This window comes from Peromyscus maniculatus, chromosome 1, assembly GCF_049852395.1.
Source record: "Peromyscus maniculatus bairdii isolate BWxNUB_F1_BW_parent chromosome 1, HU_Pman_BW_mat_3.1, whole genome shotgun sequence".
In the NCBI taxonomy this organism is placed as follows: domain Eukaryota; kingdom Metazoa; phylum Chordata; class Mammalia; order Rodentia; family Cricetidae; genus Peromyscus; species Peromyscus maniculatus.
In genome coordinates, this window is record NC_134852.1 from 61225021 (window position 1) to 61248366 (window position 23346).

At 39.6% G+C, this 23346-nt stretch overlaps 1 protein-coding gene and 1 pseudogene across 4 annotated transcripts in view; both read left to right on the forward strand.

Moving 5' to 3' along the window:
- The window catches only part of LOC102919175 (mas-related G-protein coupled receptor member B4-like), a 115903-nt gene that overhangs the window by 63556 nt on the left and 29001 nt on the right, over nucleotides 1-23346 (forward strand). The window contains exon 1 of one of the 4 annotated variants that reach the window (XM_076543494.1): nucleotides 15077-16410. The exons of the other annotated variants lie outside the window; for them this stretch is intronic. Coding sequence (XP_076399609.1) covers nucleotides 16400-16410 — 11 coding nt within the window. The 5' untranslated portion in view covers nucleotides 15077-16399. Of the gene's footprint in view, nucleotides 1-15076; nucleotides 16411-23346 lie in introns of those variants that run through there. 4 annotated transcript variants of the gene reach the window in all.
- On the forward strand, nucleotides 20122-22888 carry LOC102925999 (mas-related G-protein coupled receptor member X2 pseudogene; annotated as a pseudogene).

Sequence of the window (23346 nt, forward strand, 5' to 3'; positions counted from 1 at the left end):
TGGCATCTAGATGTGAATCTCTGCCTTAACCACGGCTCACTTCAATATGGGCACATACCCTTTCTGGGCCTAGAAAAATCAAGAATATACTAAGAGTATTAGCCTTGGTGGTTGCCTTATTTAGAGTTTTTATTGCTGTAAAGAGACACCATGACCATGGCAATTCTTACAAGGAAAACATTTAATTGAGGGGGTTTGCTTATAGTTTCAGAGGTTCAGTCCATTATTATCATGGTGGGGAGCATGGCAACATGCAGGCAGACATAGTGCTTGAGAAGGAGCTGAGAGTTCTTCATCTTGTAGGCAACAGGAAATCAACTGAGACACTTGCCAGTATCCTGAGCCCACCCCCACAGTGACATACTTCCTCCAACAAGGTCATACCCACTCAAACAAAGCCACACATCCTAATGGTGCCACTCCCTATGAGATTATAGCGTCAATTACATTCAAACTACCACATTCCACTTTCTGGTCCCCATAAGCTTGTAACAATGCCATAATGCAAAATGCATTTAGTCCAACTACAAAAGTTCTCATAGTCTATCACAGTCTCAACAATGTTTTAAATTCCGAAATTCAAAGCCTCTCCTGAAATTCATACAATGTATTAACTGTAATATAGTCAAACTACCACAGTGGTCAAGGGACTGTTTCTATCATGTATCCCACATAATTATCACTGTGCCAGTTCTCACAGACAGAGCTCTAGAACTATGAAAGTAGACAGAGACCTGTGCCCCAGTGGGAGAGATTCATGTTTTGATCCATACCACCACCACCTTTGTTGTGAGCCGTGGGGCAATCCTGAGACTGTGAAGTTTCTTTTCTATTTATAAAAATTTAAGTCAATTCTTAGGAATTTCATACAATGTATTTTAATCAAATTCACAACTTCCCCAAATGCATCTAAGACCCTCTCCACTTCTTTACACACTAAAGTTTGTGTTCTGACTGTTTAAAAACCCAAGAACTCCAATTTGTGCTGCCCATCCTATATGCTCTTGTACATGAGCCCATATCCCTGGAACATGGATGAGCTATGAGAGATCATCCCCTTGAAGAAAAGTAACTGTTTCTCAGCACCTTCAAATTGCCAATTGTTCCTCAGCTAAGGATGAGGATTCATGGCCAATTGCTATTTCCATGCTGAGATTTTAACTGGCCTGAGCTTTTGCAGTTTGCTGCCACAATTTCTGTAAGTTCATATGCACAACTGTCCTAATGTATCTGGAAGACATTGTTTTCCTGTAGTCATCTACCACCTCCAGTTCTTATATTCTTTTCATAATGATCCCTGGGCCTTGGAAGGGGGGTTATAATATAGATACATCCATTTGGACTGTGCATTCTGCAGTTTCTTGTGTGCATCATTGTGTTATTAGTTTTAGATATCTCTGTTTTTTAAATATAGGCATTGAATGCTATAAATTATTTTTTGAGGACTGTCCACATTGTATTCCATACATTTTGACATATTGTGTTTACATTTTTATTCAATTCTAGGAGTTTGAAATTTATTTCTTGATTTACTTATTGACCCAATTATCGTTCAGTGGTGTATTGTTTAGTTTCCATGAGTGTGAGTGCTTTCTTTAGTTGCTATCACTGTTGATATCCATGGTGGTCAAACAGAATGATGGATATTATTTCAATATTTCTATATTTCTTGAAGCTTGCTCTGTGTCCTAATAAGTTGTCAGTTTCGGAAAAAGTCTCTTGTGGTGCTGAGAGAATGTGTATTCTTTAGTGTTAGGATGGAATGTCCTGCATATGTCCATTAGACCCATTTGAAAATGATGCCATTTGACTACAGTGTTTCTTTACTTTTTTTCAAATGATCTGTCTATTCGTAAGAATAGGGTACTGAAATCACACACTATCAATGTGTTGTGTTTAAATTGTTTTTAGATCCAATATTACTTCTTTTATAGAATTAGGATCCCCTGTATTTTGTGTGTACATGTTTAAGACTATTCTTTCCTAGAAAGAAGTCAAAGTATCATTATTAATATATGATATGGCAGTAAACATAAGAGACCCCAAAAATTCTACCTGGGAACTCCCATAGATGTTAAACACCTTTAGTCAAGTGGTTGTATACAATATTAATTAAAAAAAATCAGTAGCTCTTCTATATACAAATGATAAATGGTCTGAGAAAGAAATCAGGCAAACAACATTCTATACAATAGCTTCAAATAACATAAAATACATTGTTGTAACTATAACCAAGAAAGTGAAAGACCTGTATGACAAGAACTTTGAATCTTTGAAGAAAGAAATTGCAGATAATATCATAATATGGAAAGATCTCCTATGCCCATGGATCAGTAGGATTAACATAGTAAAAATGGCCATCTTAACAAAAGCAATCTACCTATTCAATACAATCCTCATTAAAATCCACACATCATTCTTTACAGACCTTGAAAGAACAGTACTCTACTTTGTATGGAAAAAATCCTGTGAAGCTAAAACATTCCTGTATAATAAAAGAATGTCTGAAGATATTACCATCCCTGATTTCAAACTGTACTATAAAGCAAGAGTAATAAATACTGCTAATAATAACAACAAACAGGTGGATCAATGGAACTGAGTCAAAGACTCAGACATGAATCCACATACATAAGAACACCTGATTTTTGATAAAAGTAGTCAGAAATATACAAAAAATATAGAAAAAAGCATCTTCAACAAAATGATGCTGGCTCTAGCTGGATGTCAGCACATAAAAGAATGCACATAGATCCATATCTGTCCCTCTGCACAAAACTCAAGTTCAACTAGATAAAAGACCTCAGCATAAATCCGGATACACTGAACCTGATAGAAGAGAACGTGGGAAATAGCCATGAATGTACTGGCACAGGAGATTACTTCCTGAACAGGACACCAATGGCACAGACATTAAGATCATTGTTTAATTAATGAGACCTCATGAAACTGAAAATTTTCTGTAAGACAAAGGACACCATGAATAGGACAAAGCAGCAGCCTACAGAATGGGAAAAGATCTTCACCAAACCCACATCTGACAGAGGGATCATCTCCAAAATAAAAAAAGCCCTAGACATCAAAAAAACAAATTATCCAATTAAAAATAGGGTACAGACCTAAACCTAAACCTAACAGAATTTTCAACAGAAGAATCATTGATCTCAAATGGTCAAAATATACTTAAAGAAATGTTCAAGTGAAATGCAAATCAAAATGACTCTGAGATTTTATCTTACACCTGTCAGAACATCTAAGATCAAAAACACAAATGACAGCTTATGCTGGAGAGGATGTGGAGCAAGGGGAACACTCCTCCATTATTGGTGGGAGTGAAAATTTATACAGCCACTTTGGAAGTCAGTATGGTGGTTTCTCAGAAAATTGGAAATCAATCTACCTCACAACCGAGCATTACCACTCTTGGGCATATACCTAAAGGATGTTCAAACATACCACAAGGGCACTTGTTCAACTATGTTCATAGCAGCATTATTCATAATAACCAGAACCTGGAAACAACCTAGATATCCCTCATCCAAAGAATGGATAAAGAAAATGTGGTACATATACACAATGGAGTACTACTCAGTACTAAACAATGACTTCATGAAATTTGTAGACAAATGCCTAGAACTAGAAAATAATAATCCTGAGTGAGGTAACCCAGACCCAGAAAGACAAACATGTTATGTACTCACTCGTAAGTGGATATTAGATGTAAAGCAAAGGATAACCAGGCTACAATTTGCAGTCCCAGAGAAGCTAGGTAACAAACAGAACCCTAAAAGGAATGCATGCATTTTCCTGGGAATGGGAAATAGATGAGATCTCCTAGGTAAACTTGAGGCTGAGGGTGGTGGAGGGAAAGAAATGGTGGGGTGAAACATGAGAGATTGGGTTGGTTGAGTTGGAGGCAGGACTGTGAAAGAGAGTAAAGAAAGGGTACCTTGACAGAGAGGGCCATTTGGGGGTTAGGAAGAAACCTGGTGCCAGGGACACTCCCAGGAATCCACAAGGATGACCCAAGCTAAGTTTAGCAATAGTGGAGAGGGTTTGTAAACTAATCTTCTCCTGTAATCATATTGGTGACTTTCCTAATTGTCAGTAAAGAGCTGTCATCTAGTAACCGATGGAAGCAGATGCAGAGATCCTCAGTCAAGCACTGGGCAGAGTTTCAGGGAGTACAGTTGACCAGAGGGAGGAGGGCTTGTGTGAGCAAGGGGGATCATGCTGGGGAAACACACAAAGACAGCTGACCTGAGTTAATAGGAGCTCATGGACTCTGAACATCCTACCAGTGGCCATATGCTCCAAGAATAATACTTCTCTCTCCTCCATTAACCATAAATGCTAATAGCTCCTTGGTAAGGTGTTTGGCCTAGTGACTAATTATTTCACCAGTGTTAGAATTTCAGCTGGCTTGACCTTGTACAGGTAACTCCAGATGCTATGATTTCATAAGTGAAATAATATCATTTGCAGAAGAATATTTCACATAACTCAACCCATTCTATATCTTTTACATTCTTTCCACATCATTTTCCCCCATGCTTCCTGTGCCTTAGTGTAGCAGGTTGAGATACTTACTAGTTATAGAATTGAGCACTCACTTTCTTATTCTCCTCATTGTCTGTTTATGCATCTGACAACTGACTATTTTCCCTGGAAAAAAAAAGATTCTCTGAGAAAAACTGAGAGAAGCCCAGGTCTATGGATGAAAACATAAGTACTTAGAGGACAATTTGACAACATGAAGGCTTACCAAAACAACAGTAGCATATTCTACTCTAGGGCCTATGATGCTGCCAGATATGGAATTTTGAATAGTATTAGTAATAGGTATAATATTCCCTCCTATGGAGGAGGCATTAAACCAGTCAAATGCAGTTAATTACCCTGTAATAGGCAGTAGGTATGCCACTATGCATCTTTGAGTACATCTTGCCTTGCATGCCAGAATTTCAACACACTGAGTCAAAATATATATGTTGTGCAATAATCAGATTTGCTCCTATCTTTACACTTATTTCATCATTAGGTTTTGCAAACATGTGGTTAGGTCTGATACCAAAATAAGGCAACAACATGTAAGGTTTGAGGTAGGCTGCTTCTTTGTGGTTTGCATTTCTCAAGTCGTCCAGTAGACACATGTACAGGTCCATCCCTTTACTTTCCTCTCCCTTTACCAAATGAAAATTATTTAAAGATTTTTCCCTCTCTGTGATTACTCTAATCCCTCATAGTTTCCAATGGGTTTGCCATGAAAATTAATACATTCATTTAAATGTTTCATCTCTTCTTAATTTTTGCAAATCATTTTAAGGCTAGAAAAATTAAGAGAGGGTGATGTGTAACAGATGACTAGGATACAATTTTGCTGTGGTTAGTGAAGTTGGTTAGTAGGCTCAAGTAGTTAGTTAGTTGGCTCAAAATAATTAAATATATTTTTTTTTCTTTTTTCTTTTTTTTATTTTTTATTTTATTATTATTATTATTTTACAACACCATTCAGTTCAACATAATAGCCACAGAATCCCCTGTTCTCCCCCTCTCGCCCACCCCTCCCCCTAGCCCACCCCCCATTCCCACCTCCTCCAGATCAAGGTCTCCCCCGAGGACCGGGGTTGACCTGGTAGACTCAGTCCAGGCAGGTCCATTCCCCCCTCCCAGACCGAGCCAAGTGTCCCTGCATAAGTCCCAGGATTCAAACAGCCAACTTATGCAACGAGCCCAGGACCTGGCACCAATGCACAGCTGCCTCCCAAACAAATCAAGCCAAATGACTGTCTCATCCGTTCAGGGGGCCTGATCCAGTTGGGGGCCCCTAAGCCTTTGGTTCATAGATCCTGTGCTTCCATTCATTTGGTTATTTGTCCCGGTGCTTTATCCAACCTTGGTTTCAACAATTCTCGCTCATATAAACCCTCTTCTTACTCACTAATTAGACTCCCAGTGCTCCACCAGGGGCCCAGCCGTGGATGTCTGCCTTCAGATTCCTCAGTCCTTGGATGGGGTTTATGGCACCACTATCTGGGTGTCTGGCCATCCCATCACCAGAGTAGATCAGTTCCTGCCGTCTCGTGACCATTGCCAGCAGTCTTTTGAGGGGGTATCTTTGTGGATCTCCGTGGGCCTCCCTAGCTCTCTGCTTCCTCCCCTTCTCACCTTCTCATGTGGTCTTCATTTACCATGGTCTCCTATTCCTTGTTCTCCCTCTCTTTTCTTGATCCAGTTAGGATCTCCCACTCTTTCCCTCGACTGTCGCCCTTCATTGTTCCCACTCATGACCAGGCTATTCATGTAGATCTCGTCCATTTCTCCGTGTCTTTTTTTGGGGTCCCGTTTTCCAGGTAGCCTCACTGGTGATGTGAGTAGCAGTCTAGTCATCCTTGTTCCACATCTAGCATCTTCCTATGAGTGAGTACATACCATATTTGTCTTTCTGAGTCTGGGTTACCTCACTCAGGATGATTTTTTCTAGATCCATCCATTTGCCTGCAAACCGTGTGATGTCATTGTTTTTCTCTGCTGAGTAGTATTCCATTGTGTATATGTGCCACAATTTATTTATCCATTCTTCAGTTGAAGGGCATCTAGGTTGTTTCCAGGTATTGGCTATTACAAACAATGCTGATATGAACATAGCTGAGCAAGTGCTCTTGTGGTATGATTGAGCATTTCTTGGGTATATGCCCAGGAGTGGTATAGCTGGATCTTGGGGGAGATTGATTCCCAATTTTCTAAGAAAGCGCCATATTAATTTCCAGAGTGGTTGTACAAGCTTGCATTCCCACCAGCAGTGGAGGAGAGTTCCCCTAGTTCCACATCCTCTCCAGCATAAAGTGTCTTCAGTGTTTTTGATCTTAGCCACTCTGACAGGCTTAAGGTGGTATCTCAGAGTTGTCTTGATTTGCATTTCCCTGATGATTAGGGAAGTTGAGCAATTCCTTAAATGTCTTTCAGCCATTTGGGATTCCTCTGTTGAGAATTCTCTGTTTAGTTCTAAAGCCCATTTCTCAATTGGACTATTGGTCCTTTTGATGTCTAATTTCTTGAGTTCCTTATATATTCTGGATATCAGTCCTCTGTCAGATGTGGGGTTGGTGAAGATCTTTTCCCATTCTGTAGGCTGTCGCTTTGCCTTGTTGACCGTATCCTTTGCTCTACAAAAGCTTCTCAGTTTCAAGAGGTCCCATTGATTGATTGTTTGTCTCAGTGTCTGCGCTACTGGTGTTATATTTAGGAAGTGATCTCCTATGCCAAGGCGTTCAAGACTATTTCCTACTTTTTCTTCTAGCAGGTTCAGAGTAGCTGGATTTATGTTGAGGTCTTTGATCCACTTGGACTTAAGTTTTGTGCACGGTGACAGATATGGATCTATTTGCATCCTTCTACACGCTGATATCCAGTTATGCCAGCACCATTTGTTGAAGATGCTTTCTTTTTTCCATTGTACACTTTTGGCTTCTTTGTCAAAAATTATATGTCCATAGGTGTGTGGGTTAATGTCAGGGTCTTCAATTCGATTCCATTGGTCCACATGTCGGTTTTTATGCCAATACCAGGCTGTTTTTATTACTGTAGCTCTATAGTAGAGCTTGAAGTCGGGGATTGTGATGCCTCCAGAAGTTGTTTTATTGTACAGGTTTCTTTTAGCTATCCTGGGTTTTTTGTTTTTCCATATGAAGTTGAGTATTGTTCTTTCCAGATCTGTGAAGAATTGTGTTGGTATTTTGATGGGGATTGCATTGAATCTGTAAATTGCTTTTGGTAAGATTGCCATTTTTACTATGTTAACCCTGCCTATCCATGAGCATGGGAGATCTTTCCATTTTCTGAGATCTTCTTCAATTTCTTTTTTCAGGGACTTAAAGTTCTTGTCATATAGGTCCTTCACTTGCTTGGTTAGTGTTACCTCAAGGTATTTTATGTCATTTTTGGCTATTGTAAAGGGTGATGTATCTCTAATTGCCTTCTCAGCTTCTTTGTCCATTGTATATAGGAGGGCTACTGATTTTTTTGAGTTGATCTTGTATCCTGCTATGTTGCTGAAGGAGTTTATAAGCTTTATCAATTCCTGGGTGGAATCTTTGGGGTCACTCAAGTATACTATTATGTCGTCTGCAAATAGGGAAAGCTTGACTTCTTCCTTTCCAATTTGAATCCCCTTAATCTCCTTATGTTGTCTTATTGCTCTGGCTAGAACTTCAAGTACTATATTGAATAAGTATGGGGAGAGTGGACAGCCTTGTCTCGTTCCTGATTTGAGTGGAATTGCTTTGAGTTTCTCTCCATTTAATTTGATGTTGGCTGTTGGTTTGCTATATATTGCCTTTATTATGTTTAGGTATGTTCCCTGTATTCCTGATCGCTCCAAGACTTTTATCATGAAGGGGTGTTGGATTTTGTCAAATGCCTTTTCTGCATCTAGTGAGATGATCATGTGGTTTTTTTCTTTGAGTTTGTTTATATGGTGTATTACATTGATGGACTTTCGTATGTTGAAACACCCTTGCATCCCTGGGATGAAGCCTACTTGATCATGGTGGATAATTGTTCTGATGTGTTCTTGGAGTCTGTTTGCCAGTATTTTATTGAGTATTTTTGCATCAATGTTCATGAGGGAGATCGGTCTGTAGTTCTCTTTCTTTGTTGCATCCTTGTTTGGTTTAGGAATCAGGGTAATTGTAGCCTCATAGAAGGAGTTTGGTAATGTTCCTTCTGTTTCTATTATGTGGAACAATTTAGAGAGTATTGGTATTAACTCTTCCTTGAAGATCTGGTAGAATTCTGTGCTGAAACCATCTGGTCCTGGGCTTTTTTTGGTTGGGAGGCCTTTAATGACTGTTTCTATTTCCTTAGGGGTTATTGGACTATTTAAATAGTTTATCTGGTCTTGATTGAACTTAGGTATGTGGTATCTATCCAGAAAAATGTCCATTTCTTTTAGGTTTTCCAGTTTTGTGGAGTAGAGGTTTTTGAAATATGACCTTATAATTCTCTGGATTTCCTCAATGTCTGTTGTTATGTCCCCCTTTTCATTTCTGATTTTGTTGATTTGGATTCTCTCTCTCTGTCTTTTGGTTCGTTTGGATAAGGGCTTGTCTATCTTGTTGATTTTCTCAAAGAACCAACTCTTTGTTTCATTAATTTTTTGTATTATTCTCTTAGTTTCTAATTTATTAATTTCACCTCTCACTTTGATAATTTCCTGGCGTCTATTCTTCCTGGGAGACTTTGCTTCTTCTTGTTCTAGAGCTTTCAGATGTGCTGTTAATTCACTAGTGTGGGATTTCTCCAACTTCTTTATGTGGGCATTTAGTGCTATGAATTTCCCTCTTAACACTGGTTTCATAGTGTCCCATAAGTTTGGGTATGTGGTGTCTTCATTTTCATTGATCTCTAGGAAGTCTTTAATTTCTTTTTTTATTTCTTCCTTAACCCATTGGTGATTCAGTTGAGCATTATTCAGTTTCCATGAGGTTGTAGGTTTTCTGTAGTTTTTGTTGTTGTTGAAATCTAGCTTTAAACCATGGTGATCTGATAGAACACAGGAGGTTATTCTGATTGTTTTGTTTCTGTTGAGATTTGCTTTGTGGCCAAGTATATGGTCGATTTTAGAGAAAGTTCCATGGGGTGCTGAGAAGAAAGTATATTCTTTCTTGTTAGGATGGAATGTTCTGTAGATATCTATTAGGTCCAATTGGGTCATGACATCAGTTAAGTCCTTTATTTCTCTGTTAAGTTTCGATTTGGGAGATCTGTCCAGTGGTGAAAGTGGGGTGTTGAGATCTCCCACTATTAATGTGTGGGGTTTTATATGTGGTTTAACCTTTAGTAATGTTTCTTTTACATATGTGGGTGCCCTTGTGTTTGGGGCATATATGTTCAGAATTGAAACTTCATCTTGGTCGATCTTTCCTGTGACGAGGATGTAATGTCCTTCTTGATCTCTTTTGATTGATTTTAGTTTGAAGTCTATTTTGTTGGATATCAGGATGGCTACCCCTGCTTGTTTCTTAAGACCATTTGATTGAAAAGTCTTTTCCCAGCCTTTTATTCTTAGGTAGTGTCTATCTTTGAATTTGAGATGTGTTTCTTGTATGCAGCAGAAAGATGGGTCCTGCTTTCGTATCCATTCTGTAAGTCTATGTCTTTTTATAGGTGAATTAAGTCCGTTGATATTAAGGGATATTAATGACCAGTGATTCTTCATCCCTGTTATTTTTGGTGGTAGAGTGTGTGTACTTCTCTTCTTTGGGGTTTACTGTTGTGGCTTTATCTATTGCCTGTGTTTTCAAGTGTGTATCTGACTTCCCTCGGTTGGAATTTTCCTTCTAGTGCTTTCTGTAGGGCTGGGTTTGTGGATAGGTATTGTTTAAATCTGGCTTTGTCTTCGAATGTCTTGTTCCTTCCGTCTATGATGATTGAAAGTTTTGCTGGGTATATTAGTCTGGGCTGACATCCATGGTCTCTTAGTGTCTGCATTACATCTGTCCAGGTCCTTCTGGCTTTCAAAGTCTCCATTGAGAAATCGGGTGTTATTCTGATGGGTTTACCTTTATAGGTCACTTGGCCTTTTTCCTTGGCTGCTCTTAATATTCTTTCTTTATTCTGTACATTTAGTTGTTTAATTATTATGTGTCGAGGTGACTTTTTTGGGGGGTCTAGTCTGTTTGGTGTTCTATAGGCTTCTTGTATCTTCATAGGCATTTCCTTCTTTAAGTTGGGAAAGTTTTCTTCTATAATTTTGTTGAATATATTTTCTGTGCCTTTGAGTTGGTATTCTTCACCTTCTTCTATCCCTATAATTCGTAAGTTTGGTCTTTTTATGGTGTCCCAGATTTCTTGGACATTTTGGTTCATGACTTTGTTGGCTTTAGTGTTTCCTTCGACTGATGGAACTATTTCTTCTACTGTATCTTCAATGCCAGAAATCCTCTCTTCCATCTCTTGCATTCTGTTGGTTATACTTGCATCCGAAGTTCCTGATATTTTACTCAGGTTTTCTATTTCCAGCATTCCCTCTGTTTGTGTCTTTTTTATTTTTTCAATTTCCCTTTTCAGTTCTTGGACTGTTTCCTTTGTTTGTTTCATTGCTTTTTCATGATTTTCTTTCAGTGCTTTATTGTTTTCTTCCAGGACTTTATTGTTTTCTTGGAGGGCTTTATTGTTTTCTTCTAATTTGTTTGCCCTTTCCTCTAGTTGTTTACATCGTTCTTCCAATTTTCTTGTCTTTTCCTCTACACAAGCCTCTACCTTCTTCATGAAGTTACTCATAAGGCTACTTTCTTCTGCTTCTTCCAATTTTTGGTGTTCAGGTCTAGATGTTGGAGGCGAGCTAGGTTCTGGTGATGCTGTATTGCTCTTCATTTTGCTGTATGTACTTCTGCCTTGACGTCTGCCCATCTCCTTGTGGTTCCTTCTTGGTCTTATCAGTGTACTTGTTTCACAAAGAGCTGACAGACTCAGGAAGACTCTCTTGTCCAAAAGGGAGTTCTCTTGTCCAACTCTTTGGTCCAGAAGGGAAGTCAGGGGCAAGCTCTGGTCCAGAATGGCAGTCGGGGACAGGCTGGGAGTTGGGGGCCGGTCTCTAAGTCTCAGGAAGTGGCTGGGGTCTTGGGCAGATGGGCGTGGGAGCAGGGCGCGGAGATTGCAGGGGCTTCCGGGGGGGCTGGAAAAGGGGATCCCTCCCGGTGGGGCTAGAAGGGGAGCTGCCCAGTGGCCAGAACCCGGCGCCAAGCTGTGCAGGCCTCCCCGCAGTGGCTGGTGCCCAGGGATGGGGTCCGGGCTGGACCCGGGGACTCACCTCTGGTCCAGAAGGGAAGTCGGGGGCAGGCTGGGAGTTGGGGGCCGGTCTCTAAGTCTCAGGAAGTGGCTGGGGTCTCGGGCAGATGGGCGTGGGGGCAGGGCGCGGAGACTGCAGGGGCTGCTGGGGGCTTGGAAAAGGGGATCCCTCCCGGTGGGGCTAGAAGGGGAGCTGCCCGGTGGCCAGAACCCGGCGCCAAGCTGTGCAGGCCTCCCCGGAGTGGCTGGTGCCCAGGGATGGGGTCCGGGTGGACCCGGGGACTCACCTCTGGTCCAGAAGGGAAGTCGGGGGCAGGCTGGGAGCTGGGGGCCGGTCTCTAAGTCTCAGGAAGTGGCTGGAGTTTCGGGCAGATGGGCGTGGGGGCAGGGCGCGGAGACTGCAGGGGCTGTCGGGGGGCTTGGAAAAGGGGATCCCTCCCGGTGGGGCTAGAAGGGGAGCTGTCCGGTGGCCAGAACCCGGCGCCAACCTGTGCAGGCCTCCCCGGGGTGGCTGGTGCCCAGGGATGGGGTCCGGGCTGGACCCGGGGACTCACCTCTGGTCCAGAAGGGAAGTCCTAAATATAATTTTTTATAACTCTGTAAGTCACTCTGCACCCATTTCCTTACTACTTCTGCTCCTAGAGAAAAACATTGCTTCAACTTCTTTTAACAGCCATTAACTTTGTGTGGATCTTCTCCACATATTTAGAGACATAACATATGCAGTTTTGAATCCTAGCATCCAGTGCTCAGCCCCCTTTTGAGTTCATCCATTTCATTTTGTTCCTTTTATCAGCATTTTAAAGCTCTATAACTCTTATGATGGTTAGCTACTTCATACTGACTGACAAATGTTTTTATTGAAGAAATTTTGTAGACATATGCTTTCATTTCCTTGGTATATTAGATTACAAGACATGACATTATATAACTCTTTCACTGTGTGGTTATATTTACTCCAAACAAAGCATGAAAGCGCCAGTCATTGTACATGCTCCTGACACTTGTGATATGCTGAGTCTTTTCAATTTTAAACACTCTGGTGTGTAATACTCTTTTGCTTCACATTTCCCTAGTGACTTGTATTTGTGATTGCAAAAGACATACAGATTGTCTGATATAGTTGTCTCATTTAGGGCTGAACATATTAAAGTCGTTTATTCCCAGCATTTTGAACATCAGTGAGTATCTTCTTTTAACTATTGCCCTCTGCAAAAAGAAAATTCTATGACCAAGGCTGAGAGAAGAACTATTCTATGATTATAAACATACATCTTTCAGAGGTAGTTAGGCTACATGTCTATTAAGCAAACATCCATAGGATATTCTCCCTCAAAACCTATCACTTCTCTAAACATAAGTTTTTTGTTTTTGGTTTTGGTTTTGGTTTTTCGAGACAGAATTTCTCTGTGTAGCTTTGCGCCTTTCCTGGATCTCGCTTTGTAGACCAGGCTGGCCTCGAACTCATAAAGATCTGCCTGCCTCTGCCTCCCCTGTGCTGGGATTAAAGGCGTGCGCCACCACCGCCCGGCTTAAACATAAGTTTTTTGATCAAGTTTACAATATCAAGTGTGTGCCTTTCTGTGGAGTGAGTCTGAAATTCCATCAGAAGGTGGTTGTTTACTCCACAGCAGTTTTAGCACTACTGTATATCTTTCATGACATGTTAGAATTGTGCCATTCAGGTTATACAGCTGGAAAAGAGACTGATGACTTTCATTATCCATGACCTGCATTGTACCTCCCCAAACTGTGAACAGTAGTCAATAGGGAAGAAGCTTCTAGATCATTTCCAGCTAGATATGACTGAGTCATGTATTCAAAATATATGGTGTCTTTAGCAATGGAACCTCACCATCTAGTTCTGGCGGGTGAACAATAGCAGTGCCATAACCTGTATCGTTTTGGAAGTTTTCAAGGGCTGCCTGGCCAACATCTCATAAATATGTATATCCTTGTCTCCACCTTCATCATGTATGCATAATTTCTCCTGTTATTGACATCTTTATGGCTTAATGTATATATTAAAATTAATGCCCCAATACTTATATAATAGTTAAAAAACAGAACATCAATGAGCATTGTATTTCATCTTGTGCTGTACAACTCAATGGATTCTGACAAATGTAAGATGATATTATGTACCATTACAGGAATGAGTGGAATATTTCTAACTATCTAATGATGCCTAGTCCTGCATCCATTCTTCACTCTCACCACAGAGCCTCAGCAAATCACTGATCTTTCAGCTACATAGTTTTGGTTTTCCTAGATTTCATTTAATATTGAAATCATGTAGTATGTAGCTTTTCTCAGACTGCCCCCTTTTATCTTAGTATTATGCATTTCAGGTCCCTCTATATATTTTCATAGCTTGATGGCTCACTTATTTAAACTTAGAGGTAATATTTTTGCATTATGGATGTTCAACAGCTTATCCATTCACTTACAAAGAATATTTTGTTTGCTTTTATGTTTGGGCAACTATGATGGAAACTGCCATTAACTCTTGTATTTTCAAATAGACTTAAATTTTCAACTCAATGTACATGTAATTAACACATGCCTGTTGGATGCTGTGATAGGACCACGTTCAGCACTTTAAGAAACATTGGGGTAGCCTTCTAAAGTAGTGTACCATTCTGCATTTGCCTGCACTGGGTGAGTGCTCCTGTGCTCCACATCCTCTCCAGAGCTGGTGTCTGCAGTGTTTGGGGTGTTAGCCCGTCTGATGGAGGATGGCAGTATCTCTTGTTTTATGATATATGTTTTCCTCTGTGTATCATAATAGCTACAGTCACAAGTATCTACAAGTGCTCTGCCACAAAGCAACATCTGTCTGGAGATTTATTGACTTTGCTGATCTCAAAGAGTAAGACTTAGTTTCCAAGTTTTTCTCTACTGATATCCTTATTGTTGTAAGGTTTTAATTAATCTTTTCTTCTGTTCAGTTTGTATTCAAGGTTCATTGATTATTTGTGAGTGTGTGTCATGTCTTATCTATTCTGTTCATCTTTTCTTTTTTTCTTGGCTTCCTGATTTTATATACTAATTTCCTATTATCAGTTTTATTGCTACTTATCTTCAGCATGTTTTACCTATTTATTTTGACCCCAACTTATCTTTTTATTTCCTGTTAGAAATTTTGTTGATTTTAGGTCTTCTTTCCTACCCCCTATGCTATAAATTTATCTAATATTTATTTTGTTACAATTCACCAAACTTAACACACTAACATACTCCTCTCTGTCTCTCGGTCTCTCTGTCTCTCTCTCTCTCTCTCTGTCTCTTTCTTCTTTCCTTCCTTCTATTGTTATGTGAATAGATTTACTATAGTAAATTCTTTAAGGGAAGCGATTTACTATAGTGCCATGGTTAATTTTGATATTTAAAGTATTTCTCTTCGCATTTCTCCTTTAACCCTTGTCATCTTTAGTAGTTTGTACTTCAGTATCTAAGCATTTTGAGTTTTTCCTCTTCTGTTAGTAATATATTTGGTTTCTCGTAATAATTTTGCAAAATTCTCAACCATTTTTACTTCACGTGTCTCTTTTGTTCCTTTCTCTTTACCTCCAGTTTTTGCTCTGATTGTGTATGTTTATGGCTCTTATAATCGAATAACATTACATATATTCTTATTTCTACATAGGTTTGTCTTTGTTTTCCATTTGGAAGTTTTCCATTGTATTCTGTTAATGAGCTTGTAGCTTCAAGTGTGTATTTTGCTTTTTCTAAATGTGTACTCAGTTTTACAGTCTTCAGTGGTGTCCTTTGTGTTTGCTGGAGTGTTTTAGTTCTGGCATTTCCGCTCTGATCCCCATCTGTATGTACTAATATTCTATTTGTTAATTCATATTTTCTATGAGACTATTTAGCATTTTAATTAAAGATATATAAAAATCTCCTTTCTGAAGTTTCCATATTATCTACTATATCTTGAACTCATTTCATTTTTTTGTGTGCTATCAATTTATCATTTTTTTAATAGAGATGGAATTAAAATGTAAGTTCACAATTAAAATCTATAATTATGACATGCAAATAAATTAGATGAACAACTGGGACCGGTTTTTCAATCCACAAGAATAGAAATCAAGGTGTTCCGTTTAATATTTATCTGTGCCAGTGAGATAAAAGCTATTATGTGTTACTGGTGTTATAATGAATATATGTGGTCCAACTCCCTTAAGGCCTTTCCTTATTTGAATAACAAGAAGGGACAGTGTGGCTTTTAGCTGCACAAGCTCCTAGCATTAGCTTATAGTGCTTAGCATTGGTAGTCATCTGGCAGTAAGAAGGTTAGAAACAACAAGCCTGGGAAGGGGAGCCATAGGGTTGGTTTAAGTAGAGGACAAAAGATAGCACTTTTCAGAACAAATGCTGAGAGTCATCTCATGAAGAACATGACTCAAAGGAGTGACACCCCCTTGCCAACAGTTCTACATACAGGAAACCTCAGGCCTTTCCACCATTTGATAAGGCTTCTTCAAGTCACAGGCTTTACTCCTGGTAGACACCTTACTAGGACAGAAACGTCCTTGGTATTGACAGGTGACTCGGAATTCTCTTCCCTTTGACATAGACCAGCTTACCAGCTCTATCAAGAAGAATGTGGGAAAGGTAAGTTTTTTTTTTAAGAACTTATTCTCAAAGTTATTATTTGCTTTTCTTGGATGAGGATCGTGTAAGTTCACCTTTAGGAGCAGAATTCAAGGATCCCCAGATGTTTTACCCTAAACAAGAGACTGGAAAGTCTCTGTTGGCCACTTGTGGGCTGTCAGGATTGACTATGGGAGATTTGAAAGCCAAGGTTTACAGCTTTCCTCCTTCCAGTTCCTTTCCTATAGTGCCACTTCTTCCCCCTTCATTTCTCATAAAGAAAACCATTGAGTCCACTTAGTACTGCCTGCATGTGCATAGGCATGGGGCCATCTACTATAGAATCAAGAGCCTCACTGGAGTTGAACCCCTGAAGAAAAGTGACTCTCCCTACCTCAGAAGCCATCAGATGCTGAACGCTAGCTCCTCAGCTAGGGGTGGGAATCCATGAGCCATTCTCTCATCCATGCTGGGCTTTGGGGTCCCTTGATCTTGTGTAGATCTTGTGTACACATGAGTCACAGTCACTGAAAGTTTGTGTGTGGCACAGCACTAACATGTCTGCAAATACTTTACTATAAACATCCACTACTTCTGGCTACTGCAATCTTTCTTCCTTGTCATAAGCGATGACTCTCAATCTTGAGGGGATGAGTTGTGATATAGATATCTTATTTAGTGTTGAACACTCTTTCATTGAGTTATTGTTTTCCTTGTATTCCCTTTATTTAAAAGTTATGTATTTCATGGTATCCCAAAACTTTCCTATGTTCTGATCAAATATTTTTTAAAATATCGTATTGACCTTTACTGAGTGATCCTTGACTTTATCTTCTAGTCTTAACTCTCCGTTTTTGACAGAACCCATTCTGTTGTTGAAGCTTTCACAGAGGTTTTTATTTGGCATATTGAAATTTTAATTTCCATAATAATTTTTGTTTTAATTTTCTTTAGCAACTTTGTCTCTTTATTGAATTCTGTTTTTTTCATTTTGCATTGACTTCTGTGTTTCATCCACCTCTTTGTTTCATTCTCTAGGAGCATATTGATATCCCTTTTGAGTTGCATAAAAATATTTAAGATCATTTTTGAATTATTTGTCTGGAGAACCTTCCAGGTCCTTCCAATTGGGGTACTTTGCTAGGAAATTAGTAATTTGGGGGAAGGACATATCCTGGCTTTTGTTTTACTCTTTTCTATGCTGGGAATTGCACATTTGAAATAGTTTGTTAGTTCTATCTTTCTTTCAATCTTTCTTTCTGCTCAAATCAGTGTACATATGTATAGTATTTAGGAAAGTATTAAGTTGTAAGAGTGTTGAGACTTGGTTTTCATTATGGAACTTGTATTGATGGCTGTGGGTTCTATCCCTAGTTTTCTTTGAGAAATATTACTGTTGATGCAGATAGATTATGTCAAAAAGTCATTACAACTGTGCATAACTATTGCTGGTCTTGTCCTCTGTTGCCTTCTAGTGTGCTTTTCCAAGTCTAGTTTCTCTGAGAAACTATGGTCAATTGGCAGTTAGAGGCAGATAATCCTGGGAAGCTAGTACAGTGGACAGGAGGCCTATGTGGGTCAGCAAGAGCAGGGTCTACTAAGAGCAATTGGTAGGAAGATCCCAGAGGAGTGAGCAAATTATAAGGTGAGAGGGATGTAAGATCTTGGAGGCACCAAGATCTTCAGTATGGCTACTTGGAGGTGAGACACCAAAGAAGCCAAGAAGCATGTGGGGTGTTATAGGGAGGTGCCTACCTAGTGGCTCAGGGAAGATTGCAGAGGAGAAGGATTGCCTACAGAGAGGAAAGAAACACAGCCTAGATGATGGTTGGAGAAGGGATATTACAGATGAATGGAGTGGGGGTATCAGTGGAGTAGGGAACAGTAAGGCCAGTTCAGGGAAGGGAAGTTCTGGAAATCACTGGATGTTGTTTGGGGAGGGCAGAGAGCAATGTGACAATATGGGGAAGGAAATTGGGAAGGAGTAGGACTTTCTGGTGGTTTTGAGCAACTAGTAAGGATTATTTTTTCTTTTACAAATCTAAAGGGCAATGTTGGTAGAGTTCAACTGGTCTTTGCATGCCACTAATTGTTGGACTTTCTTGTCTTCCATGTCACCCACCCCACCCTCAAGCCTTGAATATATTGTTTCATTTCAACCTCACAGAAATCCAGAAATCTGGATTTGTTGTCTTTATCATCTCTCCATTTTGGGGAGATGTGTTTACTCATTTTTAGGGTATGATCTGTCAGTGTTTTCCTGCCTCTGTTACTACAACTTTTCATATGAACAATATAACATATGACTGTCATAGTACTGACTTCAGATGACAAGTAAGAAAACCGAAATGAATTGATCATACATCCAGATAGTTCTACTTGCCTTTAACTGTCAACTTCATATAAACTACACTCATGTGACAGGAGACCCCAATGGATGAAGTTCTAAGATCATATTGGCATGTGGTCATATCTGTGGAGCTTTTATTAATTGATATAGGAGGGTCCAGCCCCTCACAGTGTAAGTAAAATAAATCCTCAAATCCACAAGTTGCTTTTGCTCAGTGTTTGACCACAGCAATAGGAAAATGGCTTGAACACAGTTTCTATGTTCACTTCCCTGTGGAGTGATTCTTATTTCCTACTGGCTTCTGCATGAGCATCTGCTGTCTGTCATCCAAAGCTCTTCATCAATGAAAAGTTAAGTATCTCCCCTCAGATAATTCTCATACTTACATCACTGAAAGTGTAAAACTTATTTACATAAAATAACCCAAGTGATGTCATATGTAGGATTATATTGTATAGCTCATAGACTACAACTTTCTATTTCATTGTAGATATTTCTGTGATATAGCAGCTTCTATTGAGTCCCATTGACAGATCACCCTTGTCTCACATTTGCATTTTACTCCTGAAGAGTCTTCATAATTCTGCTCATCACATAATCCTATCCCTAAATCTATGCTCAAACTCCTCTAGGTGGTTATTACTGCCATATATTTACTGGTCATTGGAAACATGGCAGTATAAGTCCCCTATCTGAGGGGATATTCTGAATGAATAATGAACAATGGCATATCCTTCATTCTCTACATGTGGTTTCCAAATGATAAATACATTTTAAAATGTTTACTTAACATTTCTTATAAAATTACAACTACCCCTTGGGCTTCTATTTCATTTATTCATCAGTTAAATGTAAATCTATTAACTATTCACTATATCCCTATAGAGAGTTGGACAATAACATAGGTAACAGGAAGCAGGAAAAGCCTTGAGGTCCTCCAAAGCCTCCCTGCTTTCTGGTTGGCAACATTTGAAATGGAAACTCAGCATTTCTAGATTAATAAGTCTTGCTGTTCTTACATGAGTCATAATAAGAAGTGACAGTCTCTTCAGGACTCTCGCACTAGTTTGAATTAGAATATTTTCCATTGGCTCAGATATTTGAACCCTTGGTCTCAGTTGGTGGTACTGTTGGGGAGGTTTAGGTGGTCTGGCTTTAGGATGTCTCTTGGGCAGGGGAGTGGGGAGCTCTGATCAGCTTTTGTTCCCATCTCCATGCCTACTACTGCTGCCAAAGCTCTTCCACTCATAAGTTGCCTGTGTAATTGCATTTTATCATAACAGAAAAGTAAGAAATATCCTCATTCAGGATTTTCACATGTTTTTCCCATTTGATAGCTCCACCACAGTGACTCAGGGCAGCTATTTGTCAGGCTGGGGATTCCATACATCTGTACCTGAGAGGAAACCTCAGTCCTATGACAGAAAGAAAGTTGAGTTCAGTGTTCTGTATCCTCATTCAGTTTCAGCTGTCGAGTGGCTACAGCAGAGCCTCTACTACAGTAGAGGATGTGGTTTGCATATAGCCCAAGTCAATATGAGTTGAATTTAAAAGAAATTTCAAGGACTTTCAGGGTTTGATAAATTGCTTAATTTTCCTGCTTATGAATTGGGGTCAATAATCCCCACAGAGCAATGTGGTCCTAAGAATCAGAGCCTACACAGCATTTTTCATATCTTTATTTTCTTTTCAGGACAACTAGTGTAGAGTTCTTAAGCATGAGTCCAACTGGCCCAACCTGGAGGACTGATATCACAACAGTAAATGGAAGTGACTACATAACCACATCCTGTGATGCCACAAAATTTACCCTGAATTTTCTTATCGTCATCATTGGCCTGGTTGGGCTGGCAGGAAATGTCACAGTGTTGTGGCTTCTGGGCTTCCACATGAGCAGGAATGCCTTCTCTGTCTACATCTTCAACCTGGCTGGTGCAGACTTTCTCTTCCTCTGCTTTAACGTTGCACATTCCATTCATGTTATCACTAGCATATTCCGCTCCATCTTCATCTCTAGATTTTTCGATGTCCTGTTCAACTTTGCCTACCTTGCCGGTCTGAGCATGCTCAGTGCCATGAGCACGGAGCGTTGTCTGTCTGCTCTGTGGCCCATATGGTACCGCTGTCGAAGACCAAGGCACACATCTGCTGTCATGTGTGCCCTGCTCTGGGCCCTGTCTCTACTATTGAGCATCCTGCAAGGGGAGGCTTGTAGCATCATCTTTAATGGTTTTCCTCATGGTTGGTGTAAGAAGCTAGATTCTATAATTTTTGCTTGGTTAATTGTTTTATTTGTGGTTCTCACAGGGTCCAGCCTGGCCCTGCTGCTCAGGGTCTTCTGTGGCTCACACAGGATTCCTGTGACCAGACTCTTTGTGACCATTGCACTAACAGTGCTGATCTTTCTGCTCTTCGGTTTGTCCTATGGGATCAACTGGTTCCTCTTGATTGGATTGAGAATTTTTATAGAGTTTTCCCTTGTAATGTTTATGAAATGTCAGCATTCTTATCCTGTGTTAACAGCTGTGCCAACCCCATCATTTACTTCCTAGTTGGCTCCATTAGGCACCACAGGTTCCAATGTCAGACTCTGAGACTGTTTCTGCAGAGAGCCATGCAGGACACTCCTGAGGGGGAAGAAGTTGGAGATCAGTGTTATTCAGGAAAGTCTGGAGAGCTGGAAACAGTCTAGTGCAGCAGCTGGGAGCAGCTTTGATCAGACAGAAGTGGCTTTGAGAAACAACTTTGCCTTTATCAGTGTGAATTCTTTTCAAAATCTTCACTTCCTCACCTGACATTAAATCAATTGAGTAAATAATCAGTCTTCTGGAACTTGAGTGATATGGGGCCTGCTAAACAAATACTCACTGCAATGTTTCTGAACTATTGTACTCAGGGATTCACCAACTCCTTGTGAGGTTAACCTTACACTAACTCTAGGATCCATGGCTGCTCCCACTTTTGACAAATTCCTTTCCAGGAGGCTAAAGGAAAGACCTGCATTTCTTCTGTCACTAAACTTGATACTAATTAAATGACTGTTGTATTTTGTTTTGTGCCAATTTCTATTTTCAAAGCCCTTGACTGGGCTGTATGTGACTATTGCACTCACAGTACTAGTCTTCCTGTCCTTTGTTATCAACTGGTTCCTCTTAGATGAGATTGTGAATGTTTACAACATTTTGCCTGCAATGTTTATGAAATGGAAATACTTCTATCCTGTATTGACAGCTATATCATTATAAATGAATTGAGTAGGATACACCATGTTCTTGATCTCCTTAAATTTCAGTTGTCTTTGGAGTGCTTCTGCAAATTAATAAATGTTTCCTGAATAAATCATTTGGACAATGTTATAGTTTCTTTTTTCTGTAGCTTGGTAAAACACTCTGACAAAAACCAGTTGATGAGAAGAAAGAGTTTATATGGTTTACACCTCAAGGTCACAGTCCATCACTGAGGGAGTCATGCCAGGAACTCAAGCAGGACCTGGAGTAGTAACTACATAGAATATTGCTTACTGGCTCACTCCCTGGATTGGGTACTCTTCATGATTAGCTAGCTTTTTTATACAGCTCAGGACCCTCAGTTTAGGGATAGTGCCAGTCACAGAGGACTGGGCCACGCCTCAAAAAATACCCATAACCCAATCTTATCTAAGTAATTACCTGATTTGCTTCTGGGTCTTCGATTTGGTTCTATTGATCAACCTGTCTTGTTTTATGCCAATACCATGCAGCATTTATTACCACAGCTCTGTATTACAGCTTGAAATCAGGGATGGTGATACTTCTGGAAGTTCTTTCATTGTACAGGATTGTTTTAGCGATCCTGGGTTTTTCATACGAGGTTGAGTATTGTTCTTTCAAGGTCTGTAAAGAATTGTGTTATAATTTTGATGGGAATTGCATTTAATCTGTAGATTGCTTTTGGGAAGATGGCCATTTTCACTATATTAATCCTACCAATCCATGAGCATGGGAGGTCTTCTCGTCTTCTGATATCATCTGCAATTCCTTTCTTCAAAGACTTGAAGTTTTTGCCAAATGTGTTTTACTTGCTTGGTTAGAGTTACTCAAAGATATTTTATATTGTTTGTTTATATTACTTTTGCTATTGCAAAGGCTATTGTTTCCTTGATTTCTTTCTCAGCCCATTTATTCTTGGTGTATAGGAGAGATACTGATTTTTTAGTTAATCTTGTATCCAGCCACATTGCTGAAGATGTTTATCAGCTGTAGGAATTTCCTGGTGGAATTTTTGGGGTCACTTATGTATACTATTATGTCATACTCAAATAGAAATACTTTATCATCTTTCTTTCCAATATGTATCCCCTTGATCTCCCTTTGCTCTAGCTAGAACTTGAAGTACTATATTGAATAGATGTGGAGAGAGTACACAGCCTTGTCTTGTCCCTGATTTTAATAGACTTGCTTTGAGTCTCTGTCTCTGAGTTTAGTTTGATGTTGGCTGTTGCCTTGCTGTATATTGCTTTTATTAAGTTTAAGTATGTCCTTTGTATCCCTGATCTCCCCAAGACTTTTATCATAAAGGGTTGTTGGATTTTGTCATAGGAGTTTTCAGCATCTAATATGATGATCACA